The sequence below is a fragment of the Ceratotherium simum genome, chromosome X (assembly GCF_057802395.1).
Source record: "Ceratotherium simum simum isolate JZ-2026a chromosome X, ASM5780239v1, whole genome shotgun sequence".
Classification (NCBI taxonomy): domain Eukaryota; kingdom Metazoa; phylum Chordata; class Mammalia; order Perissodactyla; family Rhinocerotidae; genus Ceratotherium; species Ceratotherium simum.
Window position 1 is genome coordinate 52,811,075 of NC_141940.1, and position 21,882 is coordinate 52,832,956.

The 21,882-nt window shown below is 31.7% G+C and overlaps 1 protein-coding gene across 1 annotated transcript in view; it reads right to left on the bottom strand.

Annotated features, from left to right (window-relative positions):
* The window catches only part of PCDH11X (protocadherin 11 X-linked), a 92,369-nt gene that overhangs the window by 32,450 nt on the left and 38,037 nt on the right, over nucleotides 1-21,882 (bottom strand). Inside the window, exon 2 of the mRNA XM_004436744.3 lies at nucleotides 12,379-12,962. Coding sequence (XP_004436801.1) covers nucleotides 12,379-12,918 — 540 coding nt within the window. The 5' untranslated portion in view covers nucleotides 12,919-12,962. The remainder of the gene's footprint in view (nucleotides 1-12,378; nucleotides 12,963-21,882) is intronic.

The window sequence follows — 21,882 nt, forward strand, 5'->3', positions numbered from 1 at the left end:
ATTCTATAGCATTAATAAGTCACTGTGATTAAAACATGATAACTGGGCAATGTGGTAAAAATAAGAAAATTATTTTTTACTCTTGACTAAAAATTAATGTAAAAGTCTTATATGTCAAAGCCAGTGTAATGCTTATATTTCCCCTCTAGAAGTCAAAGCAGAAGTTGAAATTGCAGGTATCTACAGACTCTGTATGTTATCACAGCCTCAGTAAGAAGCCAATAGTTTGAAGAGAAATGGTTTAAGGAAATGTATACAATTACCAAAAAATCTTCAAAGGGAATGTAGCTGCACCAAAATAAATTGTTGAAAGATGAATCTCTTTATTAATGATGTCCATTACATTGAGGTTTGTGATACCTACAAAGTCCAATTTGAAATTCCCTTCAAAAATTCCTACTATTCTAAATAAACACACAAATTTGCTTTGACCTATCCTCTTAGAAGAGGGAAGATGCTGCTCCTTGTAAAATACTCTATACGTAATGGAAACCAAGAACACGAGTGCTACCATGCTGATCTGAACTAAAGAGGAGAGCTTGCTAAAAACACAAAAAAACATCTAATGGAGATGTGAGTTTATCCAAACCCATGAATAATTCTAGATTTAAAAAATGCTTTCTGATAGTCTTGATATACATTTGCTGAAGTAGAAAATTTCTAGGAAGTAGTTTTAAAGTATTCTGAAGAAAAATGTGATGGGAAAGGATATGATTCACTCTAATTTGATTATTAACTACAGCATAACAAAGTATTGACTATGGGTTTGAAAGATTAGTTATATAGAATTATGCTAAATTACTTTCATGCACATAATAGCATTCACAAAGAAGCCTGAATATTAAAGTGGTGCTCAGGTGATAGACTTTGAAGTTATGTTTTGATTATCAAACTCTAATTTAATGAAATCACAATTTCTCAAAAATTTGACAACACTGGGATATATATTTTTGAAATATAATAATAATAAAACCCTATCAATGAGAGTAGACTGGTAAACATTTAGCAAATACCAATTTTAACTTCTGAGAAAGACGTTTTTCTCTGATCTAAATCATTTGCGATTTGGCAAACTGCCAACAGATGGAAGAACAACACTTAATTAATGTAAAGTTAAAGAACCTAATAATAAGCAATTTCCATTTTACGACATCATTACTCTAAAATCAAATGTATACTATTAAACCACTGGATTATTAAACCAACTGAACTCTATACCACATTTTGTATTTCACTTGATTTTTATCACCAGAATTATTTAGGTTTGTAGCAATTGCTATTAACTCAATTAACTATATACTTAAATCTAATTCAACTATTTTTATTAGGGACTATGCTAAAATATTCAAGTTATCTCTAAGAATTAAAGGCAAGTTTCAAAATAAACATACTTGTAATGTGTTTACTGATTCATTGAATCACTTCACTTTTCATGAATAATGTCATATAAAAGATCAGTAATCCTGATATACACAATCGACTTTTAAAGTAGAATTCTGCATCATATCTGGTTCGACAAGTCAATCCACATAGAACATTTTTGGGGGAAACATTTAAATTTATCTTTAAGAAAATAATTAGCTCTACTAGAATAGGATATGGACACTTAAGTCACCATTCAGATATCTTCTGATGGTGGCTTAAGTGCCCATATTTATATATTTTAAAATATATTTTATATATTATATACATTTCATATATTTTTAAATATATATATAGTCACCAAAATCCTTAATGAAAAATCCAGGCAAGTCCACGTAAAAAAACAAAACATACGATGCAAAAACAATTAAATGATTATTGGTGACATATTTTTTAATGTTGGTGAATGGAGAAACAACAACAGAGTGCAAATTTGATATTGAATCAATGGTATCAATTATTCTCAAACCAGTATAATAAGTGAAAATATAAACTATTCTGTTAAAAGGATTTATGAAAAATACCTCCATGCAGATAAAAAGTCACTATTCTCCTACGGAAACCATTCAAGGCTCTTGATCTACAAGCTAATTCTTATTTTGGAAAGACGTGCAAAAGGTTCTTTAGTTCACCCTCTCTTTAGGCTATACTCAAATGGCCTTCAGATAAATAGCTATTTAGGGAAAACTGTGTAGAAAAGGAGAAACTGGGTAACACATTTAGCTTCTTTAAACCTTAATTGTTTAGAACCTTGGCCAGAAGTCTAATCTCTCCTACTTTTGCGAGTTAGTTGGTGACAGCAAAGGACAGATTGTCTTCATATATTTGAATAATGATGAAGGAAATCTTATGTCCAAAATAAAAGAATTTTTAATGAAATTACACCTGCTTTCCGTGCCATTCTCTTGCCTATTTAGCTTTAGTGCATACTACATGAGATGAACAATGCCAGCTCAAAAAAGGATTCACTCTACATAAATTTGATGACAGCATGTCTGTTGCCATATAATTCTTTACAAGCTAATTTTTTGCCACTTGAGCTAACTCAGCCTGAGAGTCACTTAGCTAAAATAAATGGAAAGTGCAGTTTGAGTTTGTGCAAGTAATAGTTGGCTTCATTGATGTTATGCAGGAAGTGGCAGCTCTCTGGCTCAAGGTAGTCCAGACCTTCAGGAAGAAGATGGAACATAAAACGGCAAAGAAAGAACTACTTTAGATATTTAGGGTTTTAAATATTGTGACTATATTCTGTTAGTCCCTGTTTAATTATTAAAAAGGGGCCCCTTTCACTTTCAAAATTGTCTTTATTTGGAGGGTAAATTATATGATCACTCTCATTTTATACAATGCAAAGAGATAAAAGAAAACCAGAGGAGGATAAAATAGAGGTGAAAAAATAGACACAAAGATATATACAAGGCAAACAAAGATAATTCTTTCTTTAATTTAAAAATGGAATCTGAATTCTACAGGTCAAGTCATTTGTCCACTCTCCCTGTGGAAATCATTAAAGAAAGCAACACTTAAAATAACTACAAATATTGCTTAAGCAATCATCAAAATAAGCAGCTATCTTTTAAAGCAACTACTGGTAACTGCAACGGGAGAGCAAATCCAGTTATTTGTGTAACAGAAATTGCTAAACATGTGTGAAAGCACAGACTTATGCAGTCAGTTATTTGTGAGGAAGAAAACAACCAAAAAAGTCTTTCAATATCACACTAACAAAACGCAAACGCTGTTGTCAGTAAAAAGAACTGCTGATAACTCGTGGCAATGCACTGCAAATATGAGTGAATCAACTGTCACTAACTTATTGAAGCAATCACAAGTTTAAGAAAGCTTCACAGCTGCAGCAGATGAAACGATTGTCAATAAACTGTGTAGCAAAGCATGGAGATACTTTGGAATAACTCTTGAGGTTATATAAAACAATAGTTTATGTTTACTTACAAACTGTATCTAATCTAATTAAGACATTATGCCTTAAGGCGGAAAAAAAAGAAAACAAAAATAATTGCTTTACCAAATTCCACAGTTGTCTGGTAATATCAGGAAGTTATTTGGTAAAATGCTATTTTTACATTCATCAATACCCAAATAAGGCCAGTCACTATTTTGTGGGGTATGTAGATCATCATCTCAGACAGGAGTCAATTTTTTGCCTCAAACTTTTAACAGTCTATATTATAGAAGACCAGACATAGTTAAGATGAGATTACTATTCACAAAACATTCACAAAACAAGTGGAGAAAAATTTTAAATTACTTAAATTTTCCACAGTATAATTATATTGGTGTAGACAAATATAGCTCAAGAAGTCGTGTCTATTAGATAAACTATAAAAAATTCAGATTTCTGAGAGAGTAAAACTTCAATTTTATTAATCTGGTTATTTTGCACGTAAACTGGTTTTCTATGTGAGATCTCTAGCTTTATAAAAATCCTTTCATAATACCAGTTAGGTATTTGATCTTAAGCATCCTTTGAAGGACTAAAGCAAAACTCCAGGCACCTAAATATGCCTGAAAACTCATGGTGGAATTTTTGGAGAAAATAGATTTCAGAGAAATGTCTAGAATCCTAAAAGCTACAGATGGATAAACTAGTTTAGCCTATATAGAAGCCAGCCAACAATGCTCCAGGTACCATATATATCATCCCCAATGAAGAAATTTTCACTTTTCCAGTGCCGTGAGTACTACTATTTAAAGATGCATTCCCTTTCAATACAATGGTTTTCAAAGGCTTAAAAATGATACAGTGGTCATCGCTACTTCTTCAACTTACAGAGTTCTAGACTGGGTTTGGAATCTAGGATAATGACGTTATCTGAGAGGGTGATACAGCGTTGAAGGAAATGGTATAGCTATCTGTTGCTGATCCTTTAGGAATCACTTTCCTCACAGTAAAATTAAAAGGTTTAAGTGCCTCCTGAACATGCAAAATCTGTTAAATACTTAAGTCTTCAGAAAAAAAGTAGTGTCACTCCTAAATGAAGTAGAGAATATAATACTCAACAGCAGAATCTTATACTCTTTTTGTGTATTCAGCCAATGTAAGTAGCCTTCATTTTATATTTATTTATTGAAGGCAATTGAATATCTGGGAGTTAATTGAATATTCATTAGTTTGTAACTAAACATGATTATGTTTTCCAGCTTTTTGATAGCTATATGCATTTTCATATTCATCTATATAATCATTCAGTGACTTAAATAAAGCACTATGTTCAACTAAAAGTAATCTATAAAGTTTTACACTTCTTAATTTAGTTATAATCCATTAAATCGTTTTTTTTTAATTTATGCATCCTTGGATTGTTTAGAGCATCACTTTGTTCTTCTGTTAACCATTTACTTTATTATTTCCATTGCCAACAGCAAAGCTCTCCTTGTCCCTTGCCAAGCTATTTTAAATGGATGCTTCTAAGTAAACTCTTGCCCTCAGAGAATACCTTGGCCCCTTCATAAACCAGGAAACCATACTAGCATCGATGAAAGGCTAGTTCTAGCAAATTCCCTTCTTGAAAAATGATATTTAAAATCTATCTAATTTAGAATGATTAAAAATTCAAATTTGTCATTACACATCTCTCCTAGAGAATGCACTGCAAAAAGACAATCGTGATTGACTTGCAAGAAAAGAAACATGAAAATAGAAAAAATTTTCAGTGTGAAAAAAGAAAAGACAAAAGAGGAAATTTTATTTTTTACAACGGCATATGAATGAGATGTAAATAAAGCAATTCCAGATGGTAGAAGCTGTATATGAGAAAGTATTCACATTAGCAGTTATCATAGTCATATGGGAGGCCAGGAGGAGGCAAAGACAAATGAAGAGGAGATATTTGATTCAAGAGAGAAACTAAAGAAGGTAAATGGAAGTTTGTTTGTTTTAGATTGAACTAGGTCCAGAATAAATGTGGAGCCAGTGGCATTGATTAAGAAAGAGAATAATGTTATCATATTTTTCTTTGTATATATATATAAAATATGTATGAAAAATAAGTTTAGGTTGTAAAATAAGCTTTTTAAAGAGTATAAAGCATAATTTTAGAACAAATGGGGAAAGCTATAATTAAACTAGAGAGCAAAACCAATAGCTATTGTCTATAGAACATTTTTCTTCAAGGCAGTCAGCAAATTTTATATATTTTTCTTATTTTATTAATTTTTATAATATCCTTGCCTGTTAGATAAAGATAAATTTAACTTTTTCCAGCATATAGGAGAGGAATTGGAGTCACAGATACTAAGTTTGAGAATTAAGATAATAGAAAGACATGTAATTACCACCACCAGCACAGGAATTACGGGTTTCATCAAAAAAGTTTTATTTCCAGTCTCAAAACTGTTTTGCAGATAAATGTTGGCAAAAAGTATCACTGCCATAATTGCAAATCTAGTAAAAAATAAAATATCATAAATTAATGAAGATGCTGGGTGAAAATCTACTAAAAGTAGATTTGGAAATTTTAACTTTCCTGAAACGGTGAATATTCCATGTTCTTAATGGCATAATGACCATTTTAAGATAAAATGTTATTTTAATATAATAAATATGTTTTCCTCCTTACTATCATCAGTGTAAAAATATACTCCCTATAATGCCTGTTATTAAGCTCTTTGGGGACAGTGACTATTTTTCAAACATATTTTTATCCCTCAAGACTTTGTACATTGGGCACTCATTAAGTATATGCTAAATTTAGATGATTGGAATTAGACTAAGATATTAGTTAGCAGTCAATTACTTTTAAAACTAAGACAATATTTAGTAGAACAGCTTTCTATTTAGAATTTTACTTCATTCTACTGGAGAAGCTTAAAATAATGGATTTCTATATTCAAAATAAGCAAAACGATGAGAGATGTTCATGAGAATATCCTCCATAAAATAAAATTACTGACTAAATGAGATCTCAAGAACAAATGTAAATTAGGTTAAATAACCCAAAACTTCATTTTATAATATTCAACTTTTAAAATTGCTTGTTTTGCTTAACGAAACAAAGTTTAAAATTACTATTTTCAAAGGGTTTTTAATTTGTATTTCCTGTTGTATAACTTTGTATTATGTACATTTCTTGGTTTACCTGCAAGTATAGAGATGTCTACATGTAGCAATTAAAATATAATACCATTAAACATTCTTTCAATGTATTAAAAAAAAGCAATAAGTTTTTTACAACTGGTAATCTAGAATTATCTCTTACATTTCACGCAAATGGGAAATATATGGACAGCTACAGTTTTATTGTTTGAGTTGCGAAAAGACACATATTTGTGTGTGCATGCATGTGGATATTCTTTTTTGATGCACTGAGCTCTCTAGTAATGAATATTTAACATTTTATAGATAAAACGCATTATTACATACTTGTAGAATAATATTGGTGGAGATATAATAATTTCTGAAGGCAAAAGACAAAGAACATTTCAAAAATAGTTAAGAAAATTAAGCGCTGTTTTATAATTTTATAATTTATAATTAAATTGAACTTAATACTTTCCTTCCTCTGGTAACTTCTACCTGCATTCAGAAACTAAAAGACATTTCAACAAGGATATACTAAAATGTAATTTTTGGTCAAAGCGTTTTTATTTGATCAATTATGCTATTGAATTATTTAATTATTCACACTTTTTTATTGATTTTAGAAGATGACTGTAAACTGATAAAAGTAAAGGGAGAATATTAATTTCTTTATATTAGATTTTGAAGTGAGAACTATTTTTCATGTACATTTTACATTTTTTGCTAAAGAATAATTTCTTCAAAAACTGGTCCAAATTCACATAAAAGCATAAAACATAAAGCTTGATAAAAGCATAAAGCTATCTAAACTATTTTATAGATCAAACTAAAACAAAATCAGAAAGTTTCCACCAAAATGACCTTATTGCTTTTATCATCACCTCTGAACAAGAAGTCATCACCTCTGATACAAAAACTTTACCAATCCATACATTTTTTTTGTCTAAGATTGAATGGAAGATCATACTTCAGTTCACTAAAAGGGTGTGTCCACAGCACAAAGTGTTGTTATATAGTCACTATAAAGGGGTATAGAGAAAAAGAATAATTTATGCCAAATGAACTACCCACATTGGGATATTTATTATCTTAGATTATTAGCATTGATCAGAATTATGGAAGTCAAGTAGATCTGTATAACCAAACCTCGTGTTTTTATTAAAGATTTCTATACCAAATAATTTTGTCTTGTATAAAGATATATTTATATTAGGTTTTAAGTCATTCCCTTTGGCAGGCACAAAATTAAGCATCAAATTGTTTTTTATTTAGATACAGTCAAAAACAGAATAACAGATCAGTAAGTCTCCACCTAATAATAATCAACATAAAATTTAGCAGTATTTCTTATAGTTAGTTGTTATTATCAGGTCAAGGGACAGGAGGTGAGTAAACTAATCACATTTGCTCTTCAGACAAATTGGAAACACATTTGTTCTTCAGAGTCTCAATTTATAAATGCTAGAATTGAGCTAAAATGTTCTACATAGATGTGTTCCATGTGGGACTATTAATAACAGGTGTATTTAATGAAAGGCATTAGTGGACTATGAATATTAACCAGGGCTCTGATAATAGTAATGAAGTCAAAAGTTACTTAATCCTATTAGTGTCACACTTTCATTTTAATATGACCTGACAGCATTAATAAAGATCCATTTATGAAGAGAATGAGTTTTATGTTGTCCTTTTTCCCCACTGGAGGTGCACTTTGATAATAACCCCCAGCTTCCAGGGACCTAATAGTCATTAGCATTTGATGTCATCTCTTTTTCTTTTTAGCACAGATCAAAAATGTTAATCTGCACATCATAGCATTCAAAGAATAAAAAATCAAGTTATCTTAAAGCTGAAAGGCTGAACTTCTAAGTAAAACGTCATTTTATATTTGAAAAAATGAAGAAATCACTGTATTCAAATTCTTCTGAGCTCCTTAGAGGCAACTATGCTTTCTAAAACAGTTAAACATATTGTTTACTATAGCATATTCTGCCTGTAATGGCATCATTGAATCTTTACTCACTCATCCTGATACTACACATCACTTTGAGCTATGGTTACATAAGATAAAGAAATACTAATTCCTTCAGAGTAATAAAGTTTGCTTGCTCTTCTTCTCCACGGTATATTATTTGATGCTTCATTCTTGGCAATTCAAGATTACTAAATCTAATGGTAGATGAGATTTTCACAATTTGGATTTTCTAATCCAAGATTTCAAAACAAATCTAAGTCTAACTTTAGTTTCATATTTAATAACATTTAATAAAATGGTATATTTATAATATACATAAAATAACGTATGTTTATAATATATACAAAATGGTATATATATACACACATTCATACATGTATATGTATCTACATATATGTATGTATATGTATATAGATACATATAGTTATAAATCTTTGGCATAGGTAGTCAAAATTAAGGGAAATTATATCAAAATACCACGGGAAATTCTCATTATAGCATGACGTTATTTGAAACATAGGGAAAAGAGATTTCACTTCTGAGTATTTTTTCAAGTGGCAACCAACATCACAAACTTTTGTAGATAAATATTTTTTTCTTTAGAGACTAATCAAATCTCTTACAAAGTTGAAAATTTATCTTGCCATGGTCACACAGATAAGTTTTATTTTAACATAATTTTCTTTGTACTAAGCAGAATCACTTGGTAATCACTTCATTCTTTCATTCCTCACTTTCTCCTTTTTCTTATTCGTTCTGTTTTTTTTCTTCTTCCTTCTTCTTATATCATGAACTTGCTGTGATCTCCTCCCTCAAAGTTATCCATCTGTCTATGTGTCTGTCAATCACATCTAAGAGTCAGAAGACCTTATTCTGGTTCCCAATTCTATCATTTACTAGTCATATGATCACAAACAAAATAAATTATCACTCTGAAATGCATTTTCCAAATACTTAAAATGTAGAATAATAATGCTTTCCTTGTTTACGCCAAGGCACACCTAATATCACAAAAAATGCATAAATTAAATTAAAATATTTATATATTAAAGTTTTGAAGATAAATATTCTAATTTTTTTATGTTACTTTATATTATATACATTTTTGATACATTTAATAAATCTTTTCCACCACTGCCTTTATTTTCAGTTAATTAATATAGAATTGTCAATAGCAGGATCCCTTCATGCGTAAATTGACCTATTTTTCCTTAGAACTTTTCTCTTTATCTCCCCCTTCTCTCCCTTTGCTATCTGAACTTTTCATATAAATTTTATATTTCCTTATTTAGGATAAGCTGTGATTTTGCTAGTCTTGTCTAGTCAATAAAAATTGAACAAATTAATATTAATTAAATTCTCATTTGCAAGACAGAAGGTCTTTTAAAATAAATTATTGTGATTGGCCTACTTACTTTTAAATTGTAACATAAAGTTTATGGATAAATCATAACCTGTTTTTTTCTTTCTTTTTATTTAACCTCCCTATCCCCTCAGCACACATACCACTTTCTTGACAGGACCATTTTGTAAGTCAAAGTGCACTCAGTTAATATCACCCATGTCATCGTCCTCTGCATGCCTGGGGCTATGCTTTGTGTTCCATACTCATTATTGTTAACAAGCAGTCAGGACAGTATTTGTCCAGGGGGCCACACAAATTCCCCAGTACTTTAGGTACATCACATAGTTCACTTTTGGCTTATCGCACATTCTAAAGCAGAAGGAAATTTTAGAGCATGTCTATTTCCAAGACTCATCTAAGAACCTCTACTGAGCCTTTTTGTCATTTGCTGGCAATCTTTCAAAGAAATTCAAATGAAAACATGTTTTAACAAAGCTAAAATTATGCTAGTAGGTTTCTTTGCTTTATTTGAATTTGTTAAGCAGCTTTCAAGACAAATTAGAAATTTCTTGGAAGTTCATTAAGCTGCACTGAGGGAGATATGACAAAATTATTCTTTGAGTAAAGCACTGTATTTCAAAACAACACCTTTGTCAGGATGGTTGGGTGGAGAGATTCTATTACTAATACGTGATTTAAATTTGGTAAGGTCCCATTTTGATTTTACCTGTTAATTTTTATTTCCCAAATAAACTGTCTTTCTTTGTTTAGGCTGTGCTGTCCAATATGGTAGCCTCTAACCACATGTGGCTATTAAAATTAAGTTTAAATAAAATTAAACATTCAGATCCTTCGTAACATTAACCATATTTCAAGTACTCAAAAGCCACATGTGGCCAGTAGCTACCATATTAAATATCACAGATTATAGAACTTCTGTCATTGCAGAAAATTCTATTACAGAAATTTTTGAGATAGTATCCACTCTGCTACACAGCTTACTATTTCAAGTGATGTCTCACATTTCTGTAAAGAGTTAAATGCTTTAAAGCATCTCCAAAAATCTTCTATACAGGCGTATCTGCTCGTATTCTTATTCTTCTCGATTCTGCCCCTGTGACATTTATATCATCATCCTCATACTATGAGTAAAGAAACTAAAGGTTTAGAAAGATTAAGCTTTCTGAAGGAGGTGATGTCTAGTCAGTGGTAAGCACACAATTGTGATCCATATCTTTCTGACTCCTGCCTGTTTTTCTATTTCGCCAGATAAGAAGATACCACTGCAGGGACCTTAAGTAAAAATGCTCGTTTATAAATTATCTATCCCTTCTTCTTCTGTTTTGCTTCTTATACTCACACACAAGTCTGCATTTCACTTGAATTCGCTCAAGAGATCTGTAGCCTTCAATTTCTGAATGCATTTATAAACAAATATAGCTTCACAACATATCGGCATCAGCTGAGCAGTTTTCTACTATTACATGTCCTCCAGGCCAAAATTTTCAGGTGATACACATCAAAATGTCTTATTTATGTGTTCTTTGAATATTTTCTAACATTGGCCATTATGTTAATCATAATCTGGTAGTGAATAGTCAGAAAATGATTATAAAACTTGGAAAATTCCTTTACCATATCTATATTAAATCTGAACATTTGTTCTTTTACATATTGTCCAAGATCATTCAAATGCATTGAAGTATTTCACACACCCCAATCTGAGTTTTATTCTACTCTATATACCATATAGGTAATTGAAAAGAATCGCCCTTTCACTTGATAAACATGGTCCCCCTGCACATATTTTGAAGAATACTAAATATTCCGCCTATTCTTCCCTCTGCCTTTCCCATCCCAAGACCAAAATCAAGCCAAAATAGGTTCTTCAGATTAACCAAAACTTTTTGGCTAAAAAGCTTACTTACCCTTTATAGCAAATGAATGTTCTATGTTTTCAAAGAACAGGAACAAAATGAAAATATTTAACATTAACAGCACATTGGCTAAAATTTAGTCTTATTTTGATGACTCAAGAGAAGCTTAAAGACTGCCTTGACTTGAAATCATCATGAAAAATATGTTATTATTCTATATATGTGTAGAAATTCTAGTAATAAAAATGTTCTATTTACCCCCAAAATGAATTTATTTGGCATCTTTTCAAATGACAAGATGTAGCTTTCTATCTAAAACAATCACTGAGAAAAACTGGTAGTCAGGTTTGTGGATCCATCCTTAATGTTTAGATTTCCTTGTTTAAGTCAAGTTTGCAGCAGTCATGACCAGACAGATTAAAAGTAAAATATTGGGTAGGTCATTGATTTGTAAGTAGCAGGGCTGAGCTCCTGACCCCTAGAATAGATTATTGAGGGAAACACAAACAACCGCTTGGAAATGAACATACATAAAATGAAGATTCATAAACCTCATGCAATTGCAAATTGCATTGATAAAATTTCTCCACTATGCTTTTCTTGAACTTTGAAAAATCGAGGTGATGACTTACCCAAAATTTGAAGTACATTAAGATCCTTTTTTTTTTCTTGTCTTTAAAAAATGAGCTATCTGTAACAAAGTGTTTTTAAAACGCACCTTAATTAGCTGGTAGTTTTGAACTCCGTTTATTCCTATGTCAGGATCAATGGCTGCTGGGAGAGCATATCGGGAGTTTATAGCCGAGTTCTCTGGAATTGATATGTTGATAACCGTTGCTGGGAATAATGGTGCATTATCATTTATGTCTTCTATCAGAAAACGTATCTTAACCAGTCTAAATATTTCATCCGGCAAAACGGCAACCTCCACTTCATAAAAGCATCGAGCCTCCACCAAGATACCGGCACATAATTTCTCACGATCAATGCGAGCTCCAGTAGTGAAGATCTCACCAGTACCCTCTTCTATTCGAATCAGTGGCACATCCCCAGTCTTGTACACTAGCTTGAACTGCATAGGAGATGTTAAGGACTTGTCTGGAATTAGCGACAAGTTGAGGTCTTTCAGCAAGTCGCCTATCAGGACGTTTTCTGGCATTTCTTCTCGGACGGTGTAGTTCTTCTCCTGGGCGCCAGACTGAAACACGACGCATGCTAACAGGACCGCAAATATATACGTCCCGGACAACAAGTCCATACCAGGCACAATTGTGACGGTTCTCTGTATCAACCCACAGAAAACTGTCAAAGAAAAAAGAAAAGAGAAAAGAAAGAGAGGGAATAAGAAATTATTAAAGCCAACAATTAAATGTATGTTAACTAAATGCTCAGTTTTAAATTAAGATCATTAAATGGAAATATTAGCCCAATCAACCCTGTTAAAGAAACCAATGACAGATTTGTTTTGAATCTGATATATGCATTTTTACATTAAGATGAAAGGTAAATTAAATAAGATACCTATAGTATCTTAAGAGACCCAGAGCATTTATAAAATTGTTCACCATTGGGACCGGTAGGGTGGCGCAAACAGTTAAGCATGTGCACTCCGCTGCTGCAGCCGGGGGTTCGCTGGTTCGGATCCCAGGCACACACCAACACACCGCTTAAGCCATGCTGTGGCGGCATCCCATATAAAGCAGAGGAAGATGGGCACGGATGTTAACCCAGGGCCAGTCTTCCTCAGCAAAAAAGAGGAGGATTGGTATCGGATGTTAGCTCAGGGCTGGTCTTCCTCATAAAAAAAAAAAAAAGTGTTCATCATTGATAAAATATACAGAAGATAATACTATAATATCCCAAGATAGTTAAAGGTAATAAAAATAATTAAAAACATTTAAGTTAGTAGTTAAGGAAAAGTAAAGGGATATTCGCTACCAATCACAAAAATATAATCATTATTCTTTGTTATAATATGGCTTTTAAATGCAATTCTTCTATCGGTAATGAGTGTTTTATACAATATTCAGTGTGTTCATTTCTGGGCATCGAAATGTAAATTCGATCTAGATAAAAGGAGACGAAGAATCACAACATGTTGAGGGATTCAGGAAGTCTGGATTAAAGAAGAAAAGTCCTTTGAAAGAGGAGAGGGGTTGATGTAACAAATGCTCAAACATGGGAAGAACTATCAGTGAAAAGGGGATTAAAGTTTTCTTTCTTTAGATGAGAGGAACAAGAATAGGTATAAATTTCAGGGAGGCAACTTTCAGATCAACATAAACAACTGCCGATTAAAGCTGTCTCGAAAAAAAAAATGGTTTTCAGGAAATAGTGAATTCCATCTTTGGAGGTACTGCTATAGAAGCTGGATCACCAGTTTAAGCCTACACATTTATGATGTAGAAAGCAACATCCAAACATTCAATGGGAGAACTGGACTAGAAGACACCCCAACTCTGAGGATTTGTTTATATGTTGCAGACCGTAGCCTGTATGAAAATGGGTTTTCACATCTGCAAACTGACATAAGAATTACTCAACTATAAGGAACAGCTTTATTAGGGTTTAAAAATATGAAAAGCATTTAAAAACACTTTACTGAATTAAAACAATGAGTCAAAAAACAAACAGTCTCTCTGGCTGCTTTTTTCCCTCTTGCTTATTATTTTTCACTCATTTAAATCTGCCAAATTATTTCAGTTTTCTAGTTCTTCTGATAAAATTCAATAAGGAATTTGTATTTGCTTATAATGTGCAAATTTTTGTCAATTTCCTTTATTAATTCTCAATTCCTATTCTCAATTTGATTTGTTTGATATACTCAATTTGATATATTAAATATCTTTTAATATCTAGTATCATGAAACACTTTAATGTGCTTCTGGATGTTGTTTGTAGGTGATATGTTATATAAACATAAAACAAAATTTGTACCACACTGCACTAAACCCTATCAGATGTTATATTTTTATAATTAAATAGGGATTACTGCGGTTATCGATACATTCAGTTTTAAAGGATCAGCTGACAGATGGTCATTTAAAAATCCATTACAGAAAACTATCAATGCACATAAGTATCTAGTTAAGGAAGTTCTCAATATTCATTGGTAATCAATAACATTAACAAAATTTTAGTAATGGTTCTAAAAACAGGAGGACTCATGAAATTGTATAAATAACTTGCTATGGATATTATGGTCTGATTATACCAATGTATTATAGTAAATAATGTTTCCACCATAAAGCTGTGCATCTGCATTTTTAAAAAATATGTGTATGGACAGGTCGGAAGACAGTGAAGAAAAAGAAACCTTCCTATCTGCAATCAGTACTAGAATAAATGCACTTGTTGCAACAATTGAGACAGTTTAGGTCATGAATAGAAGCAAGAAATGAACTAGATAAACTTGAAACATCTCATTTTATAAATTCTTACCACAGAATGTAAAATTATATATTTTAGGTCCAACTACTTTCTTGTATTAAGCAGTTGGTGCCATTTATAAAACATTTTAAGTATAATAGTGAGTAACGCTAATGCTGAAGACATTCTCTATCCTAGTAAACAACACAAAAAGACCATTGCCTGTGGTATTTTTAGCATCATTTGCTCAGTGATGAGCACTGGGATTTCATAATATAGAAACCTTCTCAAGATTCATTCCCTTGTGAATTATTGGCCTTATACTCCTTTATGAATATGAGAATAAAAATACGTCATTTATACTTACTATAAGTTCATATGCATACACATAGGTGTGTTCTATTCATTGTGAATCTAGGACTTTTAAAAGAATTGAGTGTCTATGTGTCTGATTTTATAAATATCGTGCAAACATAAGCAAAAATAAAAATGGGACAGTGACAATTGGAATTAAAACTACCACTCTATTCTTATCTTACTTAGGTATTACACATTATTACAACTGGCAGAAGAATACTACAGACCATTTTTAAAAACATTGCATACACATTGCAATATCTCTATACAAGAGGAAGAATTAAGAAAGTGACCTAATCCCAAGCAGTCCCCCTCTCCCAATCCATTTGAAATTTGTTCTACTTTACCTTAATAACATCATCAAATAAAATATTTTAAAATGTGTTTCATCACTTGAAATTCTTTTGAAGGTTTTAAAAACCAGGAAAAAAAAATGGGGGAAAAACACAATGCCATTTCTGAAACTTAAGCAAATATACATATTGCAAACCTAGAAGGAATATTTACCCTCTAGTTAGAAATGAGTTTCATGAAGGTTTAGTCACTTATTCAACAAATATTTATTAAGCAATTTTTATATGCCAGGCACTTTTCTAGCCACTGAGAATAATCAGTGAACAAAACAGACAAAAATCCCTGCCCTCACAGAGTTTATATTTGATAATATAAATATGCCAGAACATTTTTAATTCAGTGTTCAACCAATGTATAACAAACTCAACTCTGACTCTATCGGGACGTAAACATGCATGATTAAATAACCTCAATCTCCAGATTGCGATTCCAACCCTTACGTTTACCACTTGAAAATGTACTGTTATCTTTAAAATCAAAAAGAGTTTCCTCTAAAATACTAAGTTTAATTCGATGAATGACCAAGACAGAAATTTAGCTACTAAATATGGATATAAAGAGTCACTGCTTAGTTTGATGGAAGCATGACGAATTTAACTCAGATATGTAGGGAAAATATTCTTACGCACATACCTTTACTTGGCTCTAATTTTCTCTCTCTTATGAACAAATTATAAGGTAACTTTAAATTTCTTTACCGTTCTCCCACATCTCACTCCTACTATTCTAAGGTTAGTTTGGAAAATGATAGGGGAAGCACAATGAAAGCAGATACAGAGAATTAAAATTTTCTACAAATTTCAGTAGTGGGGGTACTATTTAAGTGATCTTTTTTATAGGCAATACATAGTGGTTGGGTAGGCAACAGTCATAGTTAGAGGGACAGAATCATGACAATCAGATAAAGCAAAAGCAGAAACAAAATAAGACACTCTGAAATTTTATATGATTATAACTATGTGGTATATATGAATGGTGCAATGAGCAGAGGAGTGCATGTATCTTTTTGAATTCGTGTTTTCATGTTCTTCAGATAACTACCCAGCAGTGGAATAGCTGGATCATATGATACTTCTATTTTTAATTTTTTGAGGACTCTCTGTACTGTTTTCCATAGTGTCTGCACCAGTTTGCACTCCCACCAGCAGTGTATGAGGGCTCCCTTTTCTCCACATCCTCTCCAACACTTGTTATTTCTTGTCTTTTTAATTATAGCCATTCTGACCGGCATGAGGTGATATCTCTTTGTAGTTTTGATTTGCATTTCCCTAAAATTAGTGATGTTGAACATCTTTTCATGTGCCTGTTGGCCATCTGTATATGTTCTTTGGAAAAATGTCTATTCATATCCTTTGCCCATTTTTTAATTGAGTTGTTTGTTTCTTGGTTGTTGAGTTGTATGAGTTCTTTATGTATTTTGGATATTAACCCATTATTGGATACATGATTTGCAAATATCTTCTCCCAATTGGTAGGTTGTCTTTTCATTTTGTTGATGGTCTCCTCTGCTGTCCAGAAGCTTTTTAGTTTGATGTAGCCTCATTTGTGTATTTTTTGTTTTGCTTCCCTTGCCTGACAAGACATATTAAAAAAGATACTGCTAAGACTGATGTCAAAGAACGTACTGCCTATGTTTTCTTCTAGGAGTTTTATGGTTTCAGGTTTTACATTCAAGTCTTTAATCCATTTTGATTCAATTTTTGTGTATGGTGTAACATAACAGTATATTTCACTATTTTGCTTGTGGCTGTCCAATTTTCCCAACACCATTTGTTGAAGAGATTTTCCTTTCTCCATTATGTGTTTTTGACACTTTTGTCAAAGATTAGCTATCCATGAATGTGTGGTTTTATTTCCAGGCTCTCATTTCTGTTGCATTGATCTGTGTATCTGTTTTTGCACCAGTACCATGCTGTTTTGGTTACTATAGCTTTGTAGTGTATTTTGAATTCAGGGAGTATGATGCCTCCAGCTTTGTTTTTTGTTCTCAGGATTACTTTGGCTATTTGGGATCTTTTGTTGTTCCATATAAATTTTAGGATTCTTTGTTCTATTTTGGCGAAAATGTCATTGGAATTCTGATAGGGATTGCGTTGAATCTGTAGATTGCTTTAAGTAATATGGACATTTTAACTATGTTAGTGCTTCCAATTCATGAGCATGAAATATCTTTCCATTTCTTTGTGTCTTCTTCAATTTCTTTTAACAATACCTTATAGTTTTTAATTAAGTTTATGCCTAGGTATTTTATTCTTTTTGTTGCCATTGTAAACGGGACTATATTCTTGATTTCTCTTTCTGCTAGTTCACTGTTAGTGTAGAGAAACATAACTGACTTTTGTATGTTGATTTTGTACCCCGCAACTTTACTGTATTTGTTAATTATTTCTAATAGTTTTTTGGTGAATTCTACAGGGTTTTCTATATATAAAATGTCATCCACAAACAGTCACAGTTTTACTTCTTTGTTTCCAATTGGGATCCCTTTTATTTCGTTTTCTTACCTAATTGCTCTGGCTAAGACTTCCAATATTATGTTGAATAAGAGTGACAAGAGTGAGCATCCTTGTCTTTTTCTCGTTCTTAGAGGGATAGCTTTCATTTTTTCACTGTTGAGAATGGGCGGGTTTGCCATATATGGTATTTCAATAAACATTTCTTAAGCACTTATGTGTATTTGGCACAGTGCTCATGCACTGCTAAACATAAAGTCCTACTAATAAATTTGGTATATATTTGAAATAATTCATTTGCATTAAGAGTAGAAAACTACACTACACAATATTATGGAGTTAAAACATATTTTTATGGAAGATGAATTTAATACCTAAATTTCTGTTTCTGAAGAGCTAAATTTTCAGGTATTATGTAGGTTTTTACATGTAAAAACATCCAGTTTTTACTGCCAATTTTGTACACTTTCAAATATATTAGTAATATTTAAATGGGGCCCAATAGACCTTCTCTAAAATTAGGATCTCTCAACTTTAGCAAGGTGTTTATGAATCCCCTAATTGAAGTTTGAATGATTAGTATTACATTTATATTTGGAATTAAAATGAGTTAAAACAAAGTTGAAATGATAACTTACTACAGGTTTGAGGGATATTGCTAAATTAACAAAACATTTTCTTATGTATTAACTTAGAAGAAAGAGAAAGGTAAAATAGCAGAAATATTAACATATATAATTTGTCTTTGAGCTATTTGTAAACATATTTGAAATGTATCTGTTATAGACATGATTCCTTCATGAAAACTAAACTGAACCTAGAATATGAATTTATTGTACAAACTAAGAACAGACAAGAAGTAGTGTTTAATATAACTCATAAATACTAATTCAGTTTTTAAAGCCAGAATTCTGCATAATTATGTTTCTGCCCTAAATTAAATGTATCAAAACATGGCCTGTGTATGTACCATTTATGGTTCAAATGTTTTTCTATCCATTTATTCATTGATGTTGTCATTTTTAACTTGTCATCCAGTTTGTTTTGGTTTTGAGGTGACACAAAATAAAAATCACAGTGGAAAAAGTGGAACCCTCATACACTGCTGGTGGGAATATAAACTGGTGCAACCACTATGGAAAACAGCATGGAGATTCCTCAGAAAAATTAGAAATAGAACTATAATATGATCCAGCTATTCCACTTCTGGGTATTTATCCAAAGAACATGAAAACACTGATTCAAAAATTTATACCCCCCCCATGTTCATTGCAGCATTATTCCCAATTGCCAAGACCTGGAAACAACCCAAGTTCTCATCAATGGATGACTAGATAAGAAGATGTAGTATATATATACATAATGGAATATATACAGATAGTATATATATATATACATAATGGAATATATACAGATAGTATATATATACATAATGGAATACTACTCAGCCATAAAAAAAGAAATCTTGCCATTTTGAATAACATGGATGGACTTAGAGGGTGTTATGCTAAGTGAAATAAGTCAAACGGAGAAAGCCAAATACCGTATGATTTCACTCACATGTGGAAGACAAACAATAACAAACACAATAGATACAAAGAACAGATTGGTGTTAACCAGAGGGGATGTGGGGAGTAGGGTGGGCAAAAGGGGAAAAAGGCACATGTGTATGGTGGCTGATGGCAACTAGACTTTGGGTGAGGAACACGATATAGTCTATACAGAAGTTGAAATATAATGATGTACACCTGAAATTTATATAACGTTACAAACCATTGTTACCTCAAAAAAAAAAAAAAACAGCAGAATTCCAATTGCTGACAGAAGAGTTGTTCCTTACAACACAAAGATAGAATGGAGATCAAATACAAAAGTAGCAAATGTCCATTGCAAGTGGATGGGGAAAAATCAAAATACTAAACTACATCTACAACATAATCCTAATTTATGGAAATATAGATTATTCCATAATCTATACCATGGTGGGGCGGGGGGGGGCAAAACAAAACCTTAATAAATTACCTCCGGAAAAAAAAAGAAATGTTTATTGGATCTTTGGGTTTCCAATTTTTTTGTTTTGAACTCTTTTTTTTTTTTTTTTTTTAAGATCATATTACTACAAGGACTGGCAAAGACTCCAAGAAACAACAGGAGTGATATACAACTTGGAGTGTTCACCATTTTGTGCATTTTACTTTATTAAAAGACCTACATTTTTCAGAGCATATTTTAAGCACAATCTTCTCCTGTGCATATTCATTACAAATTACGCAAAGTTGTTCTTAGGCAAGCAGTTTTCTCAACTATAAGTAAACTATTTAAATTAATTAACTAATCCTGTATATTTTTAAAATATTTATAGATTCTTCTTATTTAAAATTTCTTTTGCTTTTTATCGTGTTTCCCACTTTGGATTACCACAAATCCCACTCAAGTTTATAAAAGAATTAAAAGTGATTCCTTTCATCATTAGCCTTCATTCACCATACTCTGCTTTCTCACCACAAGTAAAGAGAGAGTCTTCCCTCTACACAGTAATAGACTAGCATATTGGAAGAAGAATTTATGCTACCTTTTTATAAATCAAGCTGTGCATTAACCTCAAAATGACTTTGAGTAACTGTCAAACGGGAAATAAGAATATACAACTTCCATCTCCACAGAGTTGGATACAGTTTTATTCTTTGGACTGGCAAACGCTAGCCAAACCCTAATTGTGGAATATTCATGAGATATTTCATTTTAATGTTTAAAATAATAATCTTCGTGTTTCACTGTGAGTGTATGTCCTTGTGTGTATGTGTGTGCATGTACACAGACAGTTTCAATGAAAAATGCCAATTGAAATGCCATTACATTAAGCAGTGGTTGAAATAGAAGTGTTGTGGTCAGGGCTACTCTCATAGTAAGGCAGTCCCTATGTGCAGTACTTTCACCGTGTCCCACAATAATGCATATGGAGGCCAAAAAGATATTTTTATTTAGGCATTTGCAGTCATTCTTATTTTTATTAATTTAGTTATTGCACTGCTTATTAAAAACATAATTTGAACTTTACTTATTTATGAAGGTTTGCAAAAAAACAAATTTATTTTCTGAAAATTAGATTTCACACTGGTTTTGAAAAAGAGGTCGCCAAAAAAAGAAAATAAAGATATCTTTCTTTTTATTAGGTACTAGATGCTCAAATTATTTATGTTACTTTACCTCCATAAATATTTTTGGTTTTTAGAGTTAGAACTTGAATTGTGATGATTTCAACTTGAAATAAAGTATGAAACAGCCATTGTCAACTCATTGTCAACTCATGAAAAATGGCCATTGTCAACATTTTAGGTAAATTACAGTTTCTACATAGATGATAAATGTATAATATTGTCTTCAAATGTTCTTATTATTCCAAGAAATATTAGAAATACGGAATGATTTTATTCTTATTCCTTTTCAAAGATATTCAGCTCTTTAATGGAGATTATAGAATGAGTTATCACAACCAGAACTATTTCACACTTGCTATAACTGGCAGTCACTCTAGGAAATTGTGATCACATGCTACATTAATTCTTCCTATAAACTGATAACGCTGGAAAATAAAGCCCAGTGCTATTCACGATAAAATTGCTTGATATTATAGATGGCACAGGAAGAAAAATTTAGAAGCAAAGGTGATTATGCCCTCAGAACAAGAA